Here is a 19,809-nt window from a genome sequence, read left to right as displayed (position 1 = left end):
GACAGGAGAACGGGCCAGATGTTTGTGCACTGTATGCACGACTCTATAAATTACATTCTGTGCAGATTTATTGTTGTGGCTCTCTGAATAAATTACTGATGAGTTCTGTAATTTACATTTAGAGCAACGTTTCATCAGTGTAATTACAAAATATGCAGTTGCTAAATATATAATGGACATGAAGGGGGAAAAAACTTATAGATCTTAAGCCAAATCATAAAAACATTCTATTCAGGGTTCTTACACCTTCTCCAAAAACAAATTCAAGCATTTTCAAGCTGATAAAGAGGGTAAGTTACATATTTATAACATTATGCTCAAAATGATTAATCCATTTTTATTTCCTCATTAAATCAGGAATATTTTGATCAGTAACTCTAATTTAATGGATTTTTTTTTTTTGCTCAGTAACTCTAACAGAACTCTACAATTACATTTATTTTGTATTTTAATTACATGTAACTAGTTACATATAAATAGTTACTCTCCAGCACAGCTAGTAGCCTATCTGACATAATTAGCATTTGATTTTATGGCCAGAAAGGTTTTGTGAGGTCAGAGAGATCTTAGACCACCACAGTTGCAGTTCATTCTTGAATTCCCTCAAGGCGTTCTTGAGATATCACGGTCACAAGACTGGGATGGCCGTGAGGTTACAGTGACCTTGACCTTTGATCTTCAAAATCTAATCAGTGCTCCCTTAAGACCCATAAGAATCCAGTCTTATTAGTATTACAGGATCAACGAGTTGGGTTTTAAAAAGTCACTTGATGAGATTAGAGTCCCAGTTTTGAGCAGATTTGCAAGAAAATTATCAAAAGAATAACCTGTTTACATATTATTTTAAGGTGTCATCAGGTAATGTGCAGTTGCTTAATGTATATTGGACATAAAGGGACAAAAAATTATTGTAAAATAGAACTTCCAGAGCTAAAAACTGTATCTGACACTTATTTTTTAAAACCAAATTGAGTGTAACATCATAGAAAATATTCTGTTTATTAATTAATTAATTTATTCTTTATTTAACCATGAAGGTCACACAGAAATACATCTCTTCTGCCTGGGAGTCCTGGTCAAGATGAGCAGCAAAAAATATAAAAGGTTTCATATAAAACTACAGACAGCAATCAAATAGAAAACATAACAAGACAACAACACAAGTGACAGATACAAAAACATCCATCACAAAAAAAAAAAAAAACGTTAAGAAAGGGCAAAGGTTCCAAATTAAGTGTGCTTTGCAGCTTTTTCCAGACTTGTGTAAAAATTATAATGATCAGCTGGGTTTTAAGGAGGCACTCGATGAGATCAGAGTCAGTTTTGAGACGATTTGCAGAGAAAATATCAAAGAAAATCATCATCAGTATCATTTTGAGGTCTAATCTGATAATGTGCTGTTGCTTTATATATAATGGACATAAATAGAGACAAATCTTATTTTAAATTAACTTTTATAATGAGGATATGAAGTCATTTCCTTCTCATACAGAACTACACACACAGAGCATCATTTCTCTGTTCCAGGCAGCTGAAGTTCTAATTAGACGTCCCAGTTGTCTCCCGCACTACTAAAAGACACTAAATTGTTAATACCTCTCATGACCTCGTTCTGCACACTACTTCCTGATCTGAGCTCTGAGATGCAGCCAATCCACTGTCACCATGGCAGCTGTGTCGTCACTGTTGTTATGGCGACGCTAGCACTGCTGCATTTGCCAATACTCATTCAGTCTCCATCCCCACGTGCCCCCTCCTCCTCCTCCTCCTCCCCCTCATCCCTCTCCTCCTCCCTCTCTCCGTCTCTTCCTTGCCCTGGGTGTTTATAAAGCTTATCCCTATATGGCCCGCAGTTTCAGAGAGCAGCTGTTAAGAGGCAGATGCTGTAAACAGCACAGCGAGCGTCTTTGTCAACACTGGCCCGTCAAAGCACACAGAGTGTTGTAATATAAACACCATTGTTCCCGTCTGCAGCCTCGTGTGAGAGCTGATGGTGCCGCTGTAAGAGAAAACAAGCCCTCCGGTCAGTTTTTCAGGAACTTGGCGATGAAAAAGCCGATGGTGTCCCCGTCGGCTCTGCGGGAGAGGGGAGCTGCCGCTCCCGTCTGCTCCCAGCTCAGCTCGGGACTGAACCTCTGGAGGAGGCGCAGCTGCTCAGGTGACAGGCCGGCTCCCAGCATGCCTTCTGCGCCGATGTGAGGCTCCTGAGAAAAAAAAACACAAGAGAGTGATTTGGGGAGGTTTTCTGACATCACTCTACATATTTGTGAATGTGTCCGTGTGTCTGAAGAGTTTCTACCTGAGGCTGAAGGGTGAGGCAGGGGAAGCTGTCGAGGGCCCAGGCGACCTGCTCCTCGTTCTCTGCTAGAGTCACTGTGCAGGTGCTGTAGACCAGAACCCCACCTTTCTTCAACAACCGCACAGCCTGCAATCACACACAGCATGTGTGGACTTATGTGCTACATTCATGAACACATAAAGACCTTTTATCATGGCTGTTAGGAGTGTAATGAGTCTCTAAATCCACCATTTCATTTCACTTTTAAGGTCATGATTTAATTTCATTTTAAGTTAAACATACTTTTTTTAAAGATCAACTGACCACAGGTTTTATTCCCTGACAACTGTCGTTTACATTTTCAAAATTTTCTATAGAAAGAAAGTCTATATGATATCAACTGTGATATAACAACCGGGAACCTACTGTGTCGTCTTTGAAGTGATGTTCCTCAGACGTGCACCGGTCGAAATACTGAGAGAATCACTGATTCTGTCTTGGAGTTCTATTATTAAAACTGAAAGCTCATTGCGATTGATTTCCGATTTATTATTCAAAATGTGACATCCCTGGTGGTTTATAAGGGCAATGTAACACGGTGTGACTGTGAAAGTGGTTCCCTCCATAAAACTTTCACCTCAATCTTAAATTCACATTTAAGGAGCTGGAATCACAGAGTTTTTACTTTTTTTCCCCTAAAAAAGTTACTCAAACTGTTAACAAGGTTTCCACCGGTCCTTAAAAAAGTCTAAAATCCAACTATCTGAATATAAGGCCTTAATATGTCTTAAATATGATTTTGACAGGTCTTAAAAAAAAGATTGGGTCATGAACGTCACATTAGTTATTAAGTTGCATTAGCTTAAGTCTAATTTTTAAATGTGTTTTGGGAAACATTTATATTGAAATACAACTACAAAACAAAACCAAGCTTAAGCTCACTATGTAAATGCGCCAGATTTAACCATATGAGCTAGTTTTCATGTGCAGTTCCTGGCAGACAAAAGCAATCTAAAAGTGAGACTTGAGTGAAGCTCAGTTAGGACGGACACAAACACAACACAGAATGGTTGCCACTGATTTTCTGGAACTCCTGAATGTGTCATTAAGCAGCTGTTACAAGTTCACCATTATCAACTGCCTTCATAGTTCGTTTCCGGTGCCTCCATGTGGCAATAAAAATAAATTTCTGACAAATACATTCCACTCTTTCTTCATCATATGCTATGGTGCTGAATAACCTTGAAGAAATCCCAGTGGACACTGATGGAGCACTTAATGTCACTGGGACAGATGATGTCCTCTGCACTGAACTCCAGTAATCCATCTGCTAACCACACTTACAGCAAAACGTCAACACTAAAACACATTTCACAGTTGCTTTTGTCCTCATCCGTGTACATATTTTTTGATACTTTCTGATGCTGCTTTACCAACTCTTAAAAAATAAACCATCAACAGTCACAAAACATGCATTTTTCCCCCCAACAAGACTAAATTTTCTTCCATTGGAGCTGAAAACTGTACCTGACAATCAATTTTTAAAACCAGTTGAGTGTAAAACCGTATAAAACATTCAAGAGTATGAATCAAAATGATCAGTATTATAGCATCAGTGGGTTTGGTTTTAACTAGTCGTTTGATGAGGTCAGAGTCACAGTTTTGAGCAGATTTTCGAGGAAAACATCAGGAAAAACTTCAACAAATATCATTCTGAGGTCTATTTTTCCTTTAGGATGTGAATTCAAGCCACGGTGCAGAATAATAACTGAACAATGCTGCCATCTACTGGTCAAAATGAGTTACTATCACTGTGGTGTCAGAAAAACGTGTGTGTGTGTGTGTGTGTGTGTGTGTGTGTGTGTGTGTGTGTGTGTGTGTGTGTGTGTGTGTGTGTGTGGTAAAACCTACAGCGTGGAATAACTTGCGCTGCAGTGGCTGGTAGGAGCAGATCTCCTTCAGGCTCCAGGTGCTGCCCATGTTGGGTCTCTGTCCCAGTCCGCTGCAGGGAGCGTCCAGCAGGACCCGGTCGAAACTCTCAGGAGGGAAAGGAGGTCCTGGAATTCATTCAGAAACACGAGTACGCTGAGCCCTGCTGGTTTTAACTGATATTACAGGAGAAATCCATCCGTTTCCCTGCTGTCGCTCCGTACCTTCAGCGTCCTGCGCCGCGTCACTGCTCACAGCCTGAGTGCTGTTAAAGCAATGAGCTTTGATGGAGCGCAAATGCAACATTTGAGCGTTTTGACGAATCCGATCAATCTTATTTCGGATCCTGTCCAAGGCCACAACCTCGCCCTGTGTGAGACAGAAAGAGAAGGAAATTCATTTACAAGAAACCATCCGTTATACAGTCTTCAGATCCTTTACTTGAATAAAAGTAGTAATACAAAATGTAAAAATACCTAAGTTATGCTTTCAAAATCTTACTCCAGTAAACAGAAGTATCGTCAGCAAGATGCGTTAAAGGTGGTGGAGGATTAGTCACACTGATGCATTCATGTGTAATTCTTTTATTTTAAATACTTTTTAAAGTGTTTGGCTGTTGAGTTATAAAAGCCTTATTTTGCAGTGCAGCAAGAATATTTCAACCTGTTTTAATTTAAATTAACTTGTTTAGGAAATATTTTAGAAATGAGTCTCTATCTTGAAACAGGCTGCAGCACTACATCTGTAAAAATGTTTATTTTACAAAATGCTTTAACAAGTTGGTTTACACTGAGATTATATTGATAAAAAGTTGAATTTCAACCTAAAATGACTTGATGAGAGGTTGAGTTTTACTTTTTAATGGTTTAAATCATTTTAATTTGTGAACACTGAAATGAGATAAATCTAGTGAAGTACGAAGTTGCAAGTTGTCAGAACTTGTACCTGATCCCCCATGAGTGCAGCGATGTGGCAGGTTTTCCCTCCAGGTGCAGCACACATATCCAAGATACGTTCTCCAGGACGAGGCCCGAGAACGTGTCCCACAACGACAGAGGGAAGGTTCTGCACAAACAAGAAATCCCTTCAGTTTTCCACAACAACAAATGTAAAGACACAGAAGTCCAAAAATGTTATGAGTGCATCACTCTGTCCTGCAGGCCCAATTTATAGACTGGCACCCAAACCATCGTTCTGGCATTAGTAGAAAAAAAAGACATAAATACCTGTAAGAACGCCAGGCTGGGTAAAACACCATCGAAGGATGGACTCTGGTACAGTGGCTCCACCATCCGAACACCTATTCCTCTAAAATTACAGACAATTTGCAATTTTAAGTTTTGTATTTTAAAATTAAAGCCAAATAACCACTTGGGTGTTTTGTTTTTTTTTTGGTCTCTGAAAGGAAAATCGAATGACCAAAAGATACACTGACACACATTAACCGGATGTTCACTTTTGGCGTCACTTGCTTTTGAGTCATATATTTCTAGAAGTCCACCTACTTGGCAGGTTCTCCTGCACAGAAGATGCTGGCTCGGTCCATTTGAGCGACTCCATTCCCCACAAACACTTTATTTCCCTGGAAGCTGGTGGCTGCTCGTGTGCACCTGCCCTCCAAGTCAGAGAAGACAGACACCACGTCTCCAGCCTTCATATCTGCGAACAAATTTTAGGTAGATTTCATGTTACACAGCCACAATCAACAAAGTAAAAGCACAGTGATCCTGGATAAGAAATAAAACAATCTGTGTTTTAATTGACTTTACTCACACTTGGGGCTGGCAACAATCCCTGGAGCGAAGACATGAGCTCCCCTCAGTACAGCACTGCCACACTGAGCACCGACCACCACCTCTGAGCTGAGCTGCTTCACAGCTCTGAGAAAACAAGACAAAGGGAGGTCACACACCTCTACGTCTGTCTCACTGGACATCCTCAGACTGTGGCCTTCAGTTTACTGTCTCCTCTGCACTAGTCTCTTTTTTACAGTTAGTTTTTGTACTACACTCTTCTCTTCTCTTAATATTATACACTTATTTGGTCAGTTTATGTCCTTAGGTTTTTTTGATGCGGTGTATTTATGTCTTGTACTGTCTAAAGTTGCACCAAAGGCTCCTGGGAACTGCAGTACATCCCAAATGTATACTTGTATATGGATGGGTTGACAGTAACAGGGTTTCTGCAAGTTTCAAAAATATCACCCTGGCATGTACCTGACTCAAACACCCAAAACAGAACAGAGAAAGATATCTTTATTGTGCTGTTACTTGATTTTTTTTTTTTTTCAAATCTCTTTGGGATAAAAAGACACTTAAATGCACACCTTTAAAAAAAAATGTGCACAGATGAAATGTGTCTATGTTCCTTCTGTCATCGTTCCATGAAATTCCATGTGGGTTCGACCTCAGGAAACACCCGCCCAGCGGTCGGACTGATACTGCAATTTAAGGCTAAGTGTGTTCTCCATAGAGCACATTCGTCTGACGTTCCTCCAGCATTCCTCACATACCTCGGGCCATCGACAGGAAGGAGCAGCACATCTGGAATTCGCGGGTGAGTAAGAATCTGAACGGAGACCTCCTCTGCTGATGAGCTGCACATCTGCTGCTTCAACGACAACAACACACGCATCGATCAGGACTCGACTCTCCGCCACTGTGGGGCACTGCGACAAAATCTGAAATTATTAAGACGAAGAGTCACCTTCTTCAGCTCTTCTGCTAACTTGTGTCTGATCTCTTCCAGCGGAGCGAGATGAGTGCTGGCCCGAACACACGTGTACGAAGGAGGGTGAGACAGACATGTGAGCAGCTTCTGGAAGCGACACTCCGCCTCCTGATGGCCCACTGCAGCCAACACCTGAACGGAAACAAGGGAAAGAAATATTACATCTTCAACATCATCAGCAACAATTAGAAAACGTTCACAAACTTGACTGATTTCAATAATGTGATAATACCATTTCTGTAAAAAACATTACCAAAATAACAATATTACAGTATGTTAAAGTCAAAATAACAAAACTTGTGAAACTTGCAAAACACCCCCTGTCCTGTAGACCCTCTAAAGAGGACGGAAAAACTTCCCAAAATAAACTTTTAACAGGGAAAAAAAAATGGAAGAAATCTCAGGGCGAGTCACAGAAGAGGGATTCCAGGATGGACAGATGTGCCATAGATATTGTGTGTACACAACAGAACAGTAAAATAAAAAAAAGCAGTATTTGAAGGCAGAGTATGTAATACATACACTTCTAATATATATGTGATATGTGTTAGTTTCTCCATTACAAATATTTCTTTTACTTCAGTCACTGTCTTTGTGTGGGGGAGTTTTTTTCCATATCATTTCCCTGTTGTTGCTTTCTTACTATCGGCCAGGAAAAATCTTAAATATGTCTGTTTTAAGAAAAAAAACCAGGGCAATTAGACAAGAGGTGAGATAAAATTTGCAGGAAATCTATTTTATCTAAAATGTGAAGGAAGGAAAATCTATAGAAAGTGATATTAACATTTGGTGGGAGGGTTTTTAATTTGTGACATCAGTACATCTGACATCTTAGCTACTCTACGTCCTCCTGTGTTCCCACTTTAACTGAAAGAGAAATAAAAAGACATCTTTTCATGAGGTGTATTTATGAATCTCCACAAGAGACCAACTGTTTCCAAGGATCACATATTAAATTCCCACCTCCTTATTTAAGAAGACACTCCTGAGAAAATCAGTCACTTCAGGCTTCAGAGAAATTCTTGGAAAAATAGACATTTCTTCAATCTGTGCAAAGAAAAGTAACCAATCAGTGAGAGGAAAACAAATTAATCATGATTGATGAACTGCTGTAAGAGTGTTAGACGTCTGTACGATGTGATTATAGGCTGGAAGCCTCTGATGTTGATTGGATACGGCTGAAAACCCATCAGTGGTTCAGACTTGATTACATTCTGGCGGAAGTAAGACACCTCTTTGCATCTTTGCAGTGATTAATGTGGTTTATCTGACAGTACAGAGGCTGATGTAGTAATAGTAATGATAACAACAACAGTAATAATAATAATACATTACTTACAGATTTCAAAATAAAACTTCCGCGTTTGTAAATGGATTTTTTAAAATGTGTTTGTATTTTATTGTTGAGTTTTGTGTATTCTTTAGTCTATTTGTAAATTATCTTAGGCTATAAAAGACATGATATGTGGCATTATTCCATGACTGTTCCTATACAAATAAACATTAAATAAACTAGTATTGATAGTGCAATAAAAATATAAATATTAAAATGAGCAGCAGATTTAACAGATGAATGCTACTACAGTGTATTTAGCTAATTTAGCTTGCCTGATCATTTTTGTTTATATATGCTGTTCATCCTTCTCCACAATTGCTGTTTATTATTGTCACTACCTGAATTAAATACTACAAAAGTCAGCTGTTTAAAAAGAGGAATCTATTCATCGTAATAACCCGATGAAGTGCCTCCTTATTCTGACATTAAATAATATCTGATAGCATTATCGACTCTACGTTCAACACGGGTCATATTTATAATCCGGGTGCTCGTAGACAGTCCAGTTCTACACATCTGCTTCTTATGATCATAATTAATAAGTGATCAGTTAAATTAACAGTCTATTCTAAGTGTGTTTGCGCTGTAAAGGCTGTTTCTGTAGTCTTTCAGGTACTCACGTTGCCTGCATGCCCGTGCTGGTACTTCCGCATACGTCACAAGCTTGGTCACATGACACTAGTTGAATTCAGTAAGTAATGCGGCCTGTTGATCACACATACCTGTATGATACTTGTTTGTTTTATTTAGATAAACAAGGTGCAGCTGTAATTTTATCTTTAAAGTCACACTGAATATGTTTTACACGTAAAATATAGAAAAACTCAAGCGCACAATTACAGAAAAAACGTAATGCTGTCTTTTCTAGACTTCATCGTTAAAACAGTAACACTTTCACTTCATTCAGTATTTATATACAGGGTATAAACATTAAATAGTAAGAAGTAATTGTAGTGATATTTTTCTTTCTGAATCTATGTTATCCAGTCATTGCTTACTTGCTATCGTGTATCCTCTGAACTGAATTTATCAGTCGTCAGTCAACTATATACTGCAAACTGATATTTAAGTAGTCATCTATCTACTTAACTTTTTCTTTTCCTCTTTTTTTTTCTTTGATATATTTTACACTAAAAAGAAAAAAATTCAAAATGAAAGTAAATAATAAAGAAAAGTTCAAGTCTAAGCGCTATTTGTCTGCAGGGTGGAGGCAAACAAACATACATGATTTACAGTAAAGCAGCTTTACATTAAGTACTATAAAAAGACACAAAATTGCTACTCTATATAACTGCACTGCATATAGATTTATGTTTATGGGGTGTATATTTCTGCCTGCTCCCGTTTTAAAAAACCCTTGTCTGGCTCTTTAAAAGAGTTTTTTGAAAGCTGCTCTAAAAAAAGGGCTAACAATTACCGCGTCAACGTCGTGACGTAACCGGAAATAACTGAATAGTTGGGGTTGCTGTTTTCACCGGACCACTGCCAGCTGCAGCTAACGGGCAGAAGACGCCGAACGAGCAGAGTCAACAGAGCTCTGCACTTCTCAGCCGGAGCTTATACGATTTGTGGAGGCTTCAACGACACCCGAGACACTCGATAATAACAAGTCATCACATCTATGTTGCGTTACACCATTTCATCCTCGCGTTAGCTGCGTTTTACATGTAGCAGGAGCGCATGGAGTCGGCGTTGAAGAGGTCGGCGAGGTGTTTTGCGGACAAGAGATCATCCAGCTAATGTTAGCTAGCCGCGGATTGAACGGTGTGGACTTGAGAGTGGAGAAGCTCGGTGCTGCTGCTGTTGCTGCCCACTCTACTGACGGACAGACTGACGGACATCGGTATTAACCTCAACAATGGGCCTCATATTCGCCAAACTGTGGAGCTTCTTCTGTAACCAAGGTGGGTGTCTGTCGGTGAATTTGTTAACGGTTCACTAAGCGACCCGCTAGCTACTCAACCGAGGATAATGTGAAGTGTTAGCCCGTTAGCATAAAGTGAGCAGCAGCACGACTCATAATAACAGATGGGGGAGAATTATCTCGCTACATATCTCTGTGACTTCAAGACCCAGCCTGTTCTCCCATCTCAAGTGTCTTTGTTCAATACACACGTTAAAAACTACCATTTAAACTACAGTTCCCATCTTTATCAATCACTCTATAATAGTTAATCTGTTTATCAGTTCATTACCTTAAGTCACAGTAAGCCTGCATTAGCGTATTCATCGAGTTGTCAATCAGCTTTACCTCACGTTCCAGGACACATCACATTGCATAACTTTACAATCACTTTCTAAAATGCTGTGTAATGTAAATATTCTCATCAAGATTTTAAAAATCTAGTGAGAAAACGAAAAACAAAGCCACAGTAATGACAACAAAATAATCAGATGAGGAAAAACAAGTGAAAAGAGCAACAAAGAGCCTAGATAATCCCACCCTTTCACCATTACCTTTCACTCACCTGTGTGTGTGTTATAGTCCAAAATGTACATTTTAGTTTGTATTGTAATTGTCGAACCGCAGGATACATAGTAAAGGTGTGTTTTGTTTGACTTATTCTTTTTTTATATAAAGAAAACTGACTCTTCTCTATCCAGGGCACTTAATGTTTAAACCTGCATTATTTTATTTTATTGCCTGTTTGGGAGCAGCACAGGTTGTAAACACAACACTAAAAGTGACACATTTGTAAAGCTGATGCTACTGAAAAAAATCTAATTGTGATTATTTTGGCTGATGTTGCAATATGATTTATGATATTAGAGGGAATGATCATTTTTACATTATTCTCTTAGGACTCCAACTAGCAGTTATTTTCATTGTTGATTAATTTGTCTTTGTTGTATCAGTGAATCAATCAGTTGTTTGGCCCATAAATTGTAGAAATTGTAGAAAACTTTAGTAAGTAATGGGTTATTAAAATAGTTGTGATTAATTGTTGCAGCTCTAATTAAAATTAGTATCATTTGACTTTTGCAAGAATCTGTGCCAAACAAAGATGTTTTCTTAAATCTGTGCAACGGTATTTGACTTTAAGTGCTAATTTTTGCCTTTAACATATATTGTGCCTCCGGCAATTTGGAAATTGCAGTTTTCGACATAAATTTCACACCATTTAATACACCATGCCAGACTATATCATAAAGCTAATTTTCATCTGTAGTTCCTTGTTGTAAAGCATGTGTTTAGCAGCAATACAGGCTTCTGTGGAGTGTATATCATGCCTCTTTTCAGATATTTAACAAAAAAAGGGACTGTGCTCAAGTCAAAAAAGAAAACACATGAATAATAAAACAACATCAGAAAAATAAGTAAATGCATAAAAAATGAAAACGCCATGGAAAAGAGGGGGTTTTCAAACTGAAGTCAGGTTCATCTGAAGATGATTAATAAAGGATCTGGCTCTGTTTCATCTGAGCATTATTAGACTTATATTATTGAACTCAAAATTATTTTAATTTAATAGTGAATTTATTCCTTTTGTTCATATTCCTTTGGCCTGTCTAACATTATTGCCTGGCTCAGAGGAGAGCAGAGAGGGACTCCACTCCCCTGTTCCCTAATTCTGGATTACACTGTTCTCAGTGTCAAGTTTCACTCACTTTTAAGAGATTACAAGCGAGCTCTGAGTGGAATTGTTAGCAACAGAGTAGTAGCTAATTATATGTAATCAACACCGTGTAATTAGATTACCTGAAAAGGACTGGTAGTGGGAATTGTGTGGTGGCACTTTAAATGTGTTTTGATGTTATTTTTTATTGCTTTAGCCTATTCTGAAACATTTTGCTGCAGTGTGTGCTGCAGAAAAGTAAACTGCCTGAGGATGCAGTTTCTTATTGTACTTTTAAAAAAAAAGTGCACCATTTTGTTGTAGAAGCATCAGAAAACATCAGTGTTAGAGATGCTTGCAGGCAGTGTACTTACGTATGCATTTTCCCTTTGGTAGTATTGTCAGTGTTTATTCCTACTCTGAAATCTAAAGAAACAAATTACTGTTTCAGAAGTCTTCAGCTTAGATAAGCATTTTCTTTAGCTAATATTAGTATCCAGTTTGATATCAGTGTCTAACACATTTCAAAAGAATCCGACCAAACCTGTGTCAGACATGCTGGAGTAAAACATTTTTCCTGTTGAAACTGGCTGGTTATTGTTTCCATTACATTGTTTACTCAAGAGTTTTATGCATGTCAAAAAGGGACCTGCTAGGGCTGAATTAAAATGTTATTGAAATTACAATATGTCCTAAAGCAGTTTTCAAAACTGAAGAGTCTTCAAATTTGTTAAAGGTGAAGGTAAGCCCTAGGGCTTATTATTTTACACCATTTAATACAATGATGTATTAGCGACAATTAGTTTACTTGTTCTGTCAGGATCGTCGCAGGGTGGCTTCTCTTTAAGGAAGCAATAGACATTGAACATCATCCAAACCCCAGTGTGGTGCAGCAAGTCTGTCAGGACAGTGAGCCCTCTGACCAAACTTCCTTCCTCCTCAGCAGCCAGAGGCCTCAGAAGGGCGGAAAAGTCAAAACACTAAAGTGGTGATATTTTTGCATGTCGGTGTCAGCTCCGATTCTGCATTTAGTCAGTTGAGTTTGTCCACTCCACAGCTGTCAAAGCCTTTACTGTTTCAAACTGTGCTAGTAGCTGAGTATTGTGAATGGAAAGAAGTAGAGAATTGGGTCAGGAAGTTATGAGGAAGGAAATAAGTTCAGTCTTTATGATTTAGAAAGGACAGCAATGAATAGCATTGCATTGTTGACCTGACACCATATATACCTTAACACGCAGTCATTGGCGCCGATTGTTTTTACCTTGAATGAAGGAGGAGCACTAACAGCTTTCAACAGCAGCCACACTGATGAGGTTGTCTGAAGATGTGTCTGCAGACATTTTTCTTTAAATAAAAATTTCTACTTACTTATCTCAAAATGCCAGGTAATCACCCTGATGAATTGACCAATTAAAGCTACAATATTTGACATTTCAACATTAAAATGTCTAAAAACACTAGGTATATGTTACATATTTTGTTGAGTTTTGTATTTGCTTTATCCCAACTGGTTCCAAGCAATGGCCAAACACAGAAAAACTGTTTACTACTTGTTGCTAGGTGCTATAAGGTATGGGAAAACACTGTAGTGAGGAAGGAAGTCTGTGAATGTGACTAAACATAATGTGAATAAAACTTTTATACATTACCTCGTCCATGAACGTGACTTGTGTGTGAGTCACATCAGATTGATTTGCATCATAGATGGTTGTTTAACAAAGAAGAAATCCCACGCTACTTCAGTGTCGATTGGTGTTTTAATTACAGCTGCAACTAACACTTATTCACATTGTTTATTAATCTGTTGATTATTTTCTTGATTAAACAACTAGTTGTTTGGTCTGTAAAATATCAGAAAATTGCGAAAAATGTCAACCACTGTTTCACAAAAGGCAAGACGATGCAAAAGATATTCAGTTTACTGTCGTATAGGTTTAAAGAAACCAGAAAATACTCCTATTTAAGTAGCTGTAATCAGAGAATTTTGCCATGTTTTTTCTTTAAAAATGGTTCAAAGTGATAAATCGATTGTCCAAATAGTTGGTGATTAATTTAATAATAGATTAATCATTGCAGCTCCCCTGACAGCAGAACTTATGTGCATTTAATTAGTTACACAGTTAATGTTCTGTATTTGTTTTGCAGAGCACAAGGTGATAATCGTTGGACTAGATAATGCAGGGAAAACCACTATCCTCTACCAGTTGTAAGTACATTTATTTTCACATTAACAAAACATTCTTTATTGCATCTCAACTCGCAAAAACTCTTTCATCTTTATGATCCATTTTCTCTGAAGTTTGATGAACGAGGTGGTCCACACGTCGCCCACTATTGGCAGCAACGTGGAAGAAATAGTGGTGAAGAACACTCACTTTCTGATGTGGGATATAGGAGGGCAAGAGTCGCTCAGGTCCTCCTGGAACACCTATTACTCCAACACAGAGGTGAGCAACACATTTCACACACTTGCACACTTTACTATTTTCTATCAGATGGAGGGGAGCAGAGGTATTGTCCAGCAGCAGAAGCAGGTTTTCTGGCAGCTGGTGTGTTTGTTCAGAGCGCAGACGGCAGCAGGGGCCACCCAAGTCAGAGGTCAGCTGCTCACAAAGGAGCCTGTCTGAAAAGCGAAGCGAGGGTCAGCCTCCGCTGTGTTTTGGAGAAGAAGAAGAACGAGGATAGCTGTGGCAAAGGCAGATGTGTGGGAGATCTTAAAGACAGCCCTCTACACAAACACATGGATTACACTTTACTGATGTAACATCTGCCAGACACACAGGCAGCAGACTTCACTCATTCATACCTCTTTCACACACAAGCTCAGTATATAACATGTGATATTCAGCGTGGGTTTAACCCGCATTCATGGCACACAGCAACAGGTCACAAGTAAATACAGGCCCACAACCATTCACACATGACCTGACTCTTCGACTCCTGCTCTCTGACACGTCTCTGCTAAAGAGCAGCGTTATGCTTCACCCAGAGCTGAAAAGACAAGTTTTACTGGGCAACAGTTTTGATGATTGATTTGCTGCTTTTATGGGTTTTCAAGAAAAAATGCCAACCATTTCCCAGATGGCTGCAGCAGAGCCAAAGTAGTGCATTTTTAAATTAATTTATCTTATTGGCAGTTGGATTGAAAAAAAAAAAAATACAGATTCCGATAATTGTGATAATACTGAATATCAGAGTTTATAGTCTGTCAGGCCAATAATCAGTTGATCCCAACTTTTTTCAAGCAAAAAAGCATGTGAAAATTTGTGGCTGTTTTTTGTCATATATGAAAATAAATTAACTACCTTTAGGTTTTGAACTGTTGGTTCAGACAAAACAAAGAAACTGAAGACAAAATCATGGGTTTTGTGACATAAATTATTAATTTATTCACAGAATTGTTAGCCGCAGCCATACTATGTTCTGTCAGTTTATGGACCAAAACAAATATCTATTAATCAAGTAAAGACTAATCGTAATGAAAAGTTGTAACCAGAGTTTCAGCAGTAATAAAGTCGAGATGAAACTTAAAACGTATGGTTAACCCTTTTAGATCATACTTGGTCATATTGTGCACCTATGTAATAATAAATGCCAAAAAATATGAAAAATCAATTCCTTTGTATTCTTGTATCAAAATCCAATCATGTTTTCTGTCTGTAAAACAAAATATGAAGTGTGTTTCCAAAGGCTCGAACCAACCGATAATATGACATCCACTCATGGTACATTTGGTTATGACACAGCCCCTTTTTAATGTACAAAAATAATAGAATTCGTTCCCATGTTGGGCCTCGCCTGTCTATCCTGTTTCACTCAGAAATATGTCACGATGCAGAGGCTATATACTCTCTACATCATCTGGACCATAAAAGTCATCTCTTTGGTGCTTTTTATGACGCATTTCTTTTTCATCATATAAAAAGTCAATGCAGCACATAGCATTTGCAGTCGATAAGTGTAGAGCAATGACAGAGAAGGCTTGAAGGCCTAAATATCTATTACAATAGACTTACTAGGAGCCCTACGGTTAGTATGAGAGCCATATATTATTGTTACTATAGTAACTTCACCCTTTCATTGAAGCAGTGTCAGACTCATGAGATCTCTGGCTGTGATTTGGGTCACAGTCATGTTTGATGACGCGTGTTGTTCAAACGCTGCCTTTTCCTGGGTCGTTTGGTTTAAAAGGCGTCTCTCACATCTCACCAGAGTTAACGTCCCTTTAGTCTTTTGTCATACGAGGGTCCCTCTCTTATTCAAAAAGAGGTTATTAGCATAGCAGTCACCAGTAGCCATTGTGAGGCCCTTGGTCCGGAAATGCCCACCCGCTGTGTTGCATTTCACTGCTGTAAATGTCTTTTGAAAAGAGGTCACTGAGTGTGATTTTTGCCTCCTACTCTGCAGTTCATCATTCTGGTGGTGGACAGCACGGACAGAGAGAGGCTGGCCATCTCTAAAGAGGAGCTCTACAGGATGTTGGCTCATGAGGTAACATCTTAACACATCTTTGTGTGGCCATAAAGAAACGGACTACACACAGAACCGACTGTTTTTATAGTGGACATTGATTTTCCACCAAGGTCGGCCCTCTCCACTCTGCTACATTGTTTATGGCTTCATTGTTCTCTGTCCTCTCCCTCGGCCTCCCCTCAGGACCTGCGGAAAGCAGCTGTGTTGATATTCGCCAATAAGCAGGATATGAAGGACTGTATGTCTGCAGCGGAGATCTCCAAATACCTCACCCTGAGCTCCATCAAAGACCACCCCTGGCACATACAGTCCTGCTGTGCACTTACAGGAGAGGGGTAAGAGTCAGAAACAGTGTACAGATGTTTTTCTTTGATCTTCTTATATAATTCTGGAGATAGACTGTTTCAGCCAAACAGTAAAGGTCAACTTTAATGTCACATGTACAGTTATACATAATACAACATAATAACAACAAATGCAGTGCTCCTTCCAAAGATGAACTGTCCCTCTCTCTCCCCTCCCCTTGGCCTGTGCACAAGCTCTAACAGACCTGTTGCTGATTATCTTAAATATCTGTATGGTTCGGTCTGATTTTGCCGTGTGGAAACTTTTTTTTTTCCAGCATGCACACAGCTAGCAAAGGAGATATGTGCTGAATTTGACAAAAAGTATATTGGATTAGAATCACATAATAATACAGATTATTTTCTATACAATACAAACACATTTATTGATTAGTAATTATGTGTACAGATGTCTTACCACAGTTTAATGTGTGACAGCACAACCATTTGTTCTCTTTTGTGCAAGCTTGAATTTCTTACCTGGCGGCAGACATTCATATATCTATATAGAAATGGCCAAAATACTGTAGACGACGCATTTATTTGTGTAATGTGTGCATTTACTGCATCAACAATCTATTTTTTATTAACACATTTAATAAAAAAACAGGACTTACTGCGCGGATATGGGATTGAAATTGGCGGGAAGGTCCAACTGTTCTGCACCTGCCTCACAAAGTACCCACTGATGCTTGCAACATGCATACAGTTGGGACATACTACTGTGACCGAACATTGCACCTTGAACTTTGACCCTCTTACTCATATATCTGTTGCAGTCTGAAATTTGAAGTAAAAATAAATAGTATACAGTTTGGAATGAGGCTTTACTCTTGAATGCACTGTCATCTGTCACTGCAGATTGTGTCATCTGTCTTTGGTCTCTCAGCGGCTCAGCTAATGTGACATATCTTCTGCTGCACAGAGGATTAGTTTAGTTTATTGGGATCCTGATTTGGGACAGCACTGCAGCAGCTATTCTTCCTGGGGTTCTCAAAATCTTTACATTGTGACACTGCACTACAATTTACATCATAGCACATAAGGTTACAAATGACATACAGGCATATACATACAGTATATGTATAGTAGAGTCAAGACAAGGGGTTTGGACGGGGACAGTAAATCTTCCAAAGGAGCACTGAAGGAGGATTCGTTTGGTTGTCAAGTTCAAATATAATCTTTCTGCAGAATAGCACACCCCACCATTAATTAATAGATAATATCCACCACTTATATGACTGCATCCACCCACATAACTTCTAAAATTAAACAAAAACATACGTAATTCTAACATAAAAAAGACCCAAGACACACCAACACTATCTATCTCTCATCTCTATTTACATAAACTCTACGAGTTGACTGGATGTTAAACAACTAAAGTCATAAATTTTACATTTGTTCAAGGTCTCCAGTCAAAATGTGCTGTTTTAGTAATATTTTAATTTGAACTTCACTGTCTGTATATGTGACATGTCTAGGAAGTAAATTCCATTTGTGCATAGCTCAGTATACATAAAACAATTCTTATTGTGTGTCAGAACAGCCAGAAAAGCAGGCCGACTTACAAACTGCAAACAGAGATTAGGACACCCTGGTATTTTTTAGCAAATTTCATTTGACAAACCATGTACTGGGACATACTAAATCTCTATGTTATATTAAATAGTATGGTAGTATTGGTATTGAAATGCACCTTAGTGTTGAGACCAGGCTTGAATGGCTGCTGTGAGTTCTGCAGACCACCAGGTGTCACTGTGGGGTCTGAGTGTGGAAGCCTGAACAGTCACAAACAGGAAGACGGCTCATAAAGCTTCATCTACACGTACACCATCGTTAGGATATTGTAAATATTTCTTGCTGCCAAGAAAAACACTACCACCTATTAAGTACATTATTACAATGGAAGTCATTTAAGAACTTTTTAAATATGCAGTGTCTCTTAATTCTGTACATTTCCTCCACTGACATTTTTTTCTTGTTCCTCCAGTTTATGCCAAGGACTTGAGTGGATGACCTCGAGGGCTGGACTCAGATAGCCCCTCCCTCAGCCGTCGACGGCCTGACTACCTGCACCACCCACAGGGTGGCACAACAGCTTGTCCTTACTGGCTTATTGTTACTTTTTATTTTTTTAATGATGAATTTTAAAGGACTTTGACCTCTGGAGATGGCACAGGACGGGAGTGTTGACCCTCTTGCAGCTTCATTGTTACATTGGAGGAAGAGGTGTGACCAGAACCAATGAACTGACCTGGTTGTGGAACGAGACGTCACTTTTTACAGTAGAGGAGGAGGAGGAGGAGGAAATCAGCAGGACTCAAGTTAAGAGTATGTCCAAGTGCAAAGCAGGGCTGCACTGGACACTCATTTACACTACATACATATCATGTTACACTACACCACGTCATATCGAGAGTATGCCATAAACATCATGTTGGTGCCCAGTTTTGGGAAAATATGGTGCAGCTCTTTTGTTATTATTATTATTATTTTGCCTCATTATAACTTTGTTCATGTTCAGGTGAAAACTGAGGGATTACAAGCAGTATTGTAAAACCAGTTTTGATTGAATATTAAGTTGTTTTTCTGAATAATGTTCTCACTTTTTTTTTTTTTTCAGTTCTCATTTTTAGCACAGCTGTTGATATCTGTTACACATGATTTCAGTTTCATAAGCTACATTGTTGGTGGTTATTCTCACACTATTGAAATGTGGTCAAATACAAACCTCCCTTCTTATTAAAGGGATCATTTCAGTTATTTGAAGTGGGGTTATATGAGGCACTTATCCACAGTCAGTGTATTACCTGCAGTAGATGGAGGTCGACACACCCCCAGTTTGGAGGAGCAGCAGGAGTACTAGTGTAGGAAGCTAAGCAATGAACTGGTGTGTACAGGGTCAGCAGCAAAATGTTTTTTAGCTACCAAAAAAAAATCAATATCAGTCTAAGTGTTTGGTATATTTAGAATACTTTCACAGCGTTATGTTGTTATCAGACAGCCGTTTCCAGCAGAAGATCACTCTCACTCAGTCAAATATCACGCCAACCAAACTCTGTGGGTGAAATCACTAATTTTACTTACAACATGGGAGTTGACTGTCTAGCCCTGCCTTGACTGGTTAATTTGGTTGTGTTATTGTGTGACTTGTGTGAC

General features: G+C 38.8%; 2 protein-coding genes across 2 annotated transcripts; one reads left to right on the top strand and one right to left on the bottom strand.

The window, feature by feature from the left end:
* Nucleotides 1-1,890: 1,890 nt before the first annotated feature.
* nsun6 (NOP2/Sun RNA methyltransferase 6) lies at nt 1,891-8,924 on the bottom strand. The gene is made up of 12 exons (XM_084747470.1): nt 8,894-8,924; nt 7,901-7,984; nt 6,914-7,069; nt 6,720-6,817; nt 5,981-6,087; nt 5,713-5,866; nt 5,434-5,515; nt 5,153-5,272; nt 4,432-4,576; nt 4,190-4,335; nt 2,300-2,425; nt 1,891-2,204 (listed from the first exon to the last, which is right to left on the bottom strand). The coding sequence occupies exons 2-12, from the start codon at nt 7,973-7,975 to the stop codon at nt 2,025-2,027; spliced, it is 1,389 nt and encodes a 462-aa protein (XP_084603596.1). The 5' UTR covers nt 7,976-7,984; nt 8,894-8,924; the 3' UTR covers nt 1,891-2,024.
* An 806-nt stretch (nt 8,925-9,730) lies between these two features.
* arl8 (ADP-ribosylation factor-like 8) lies at nt 9,731-19,307 on the top strand. Its single transcript, XM_084747723.1, has 6 exons — nt 9,731-10,177; nt 13,976-14,036; nt 14,130-14,277; nt 16,238-16,321; nt 16,487-16,638; nt 18,641-19,307. Exons 1-6 carry the CDS (start codon nt 10,132-10,134, stop codon nt 18,687-18,689), a joined length of 540 nt encoding a protein of 179 aa, XP_084603849.1. The 5' UTR covers nt 9,731-10,131; the 3' UTR covers nt 18,690-19,307.
* The last annotated feature ends 502 nt before the right edge of the window (nt 19,308-19,809 follow it).

The sequence above is a fragment of the Lutjanus erythropterus genome, chromosome 21 (assembly GCF_056507025.1).
Source record: "Lutjanus erythropterus isolate fLutEry1 chromosome 21, fLutEry1.hap2, whole genome shotgun sequence".
Lineage (NCBI taxonomy): Eukaryota > Metazoa > Chordata > Actinopteri > Lutjaniformes > Lutjanidae > Lutjanus > Lutjanus erythropterus.
The sequence above is the reverse complement of the archived record's forward strand: the minus strand, read 5'-3'. Positions and strand labels throughout refer to the sequence as shown.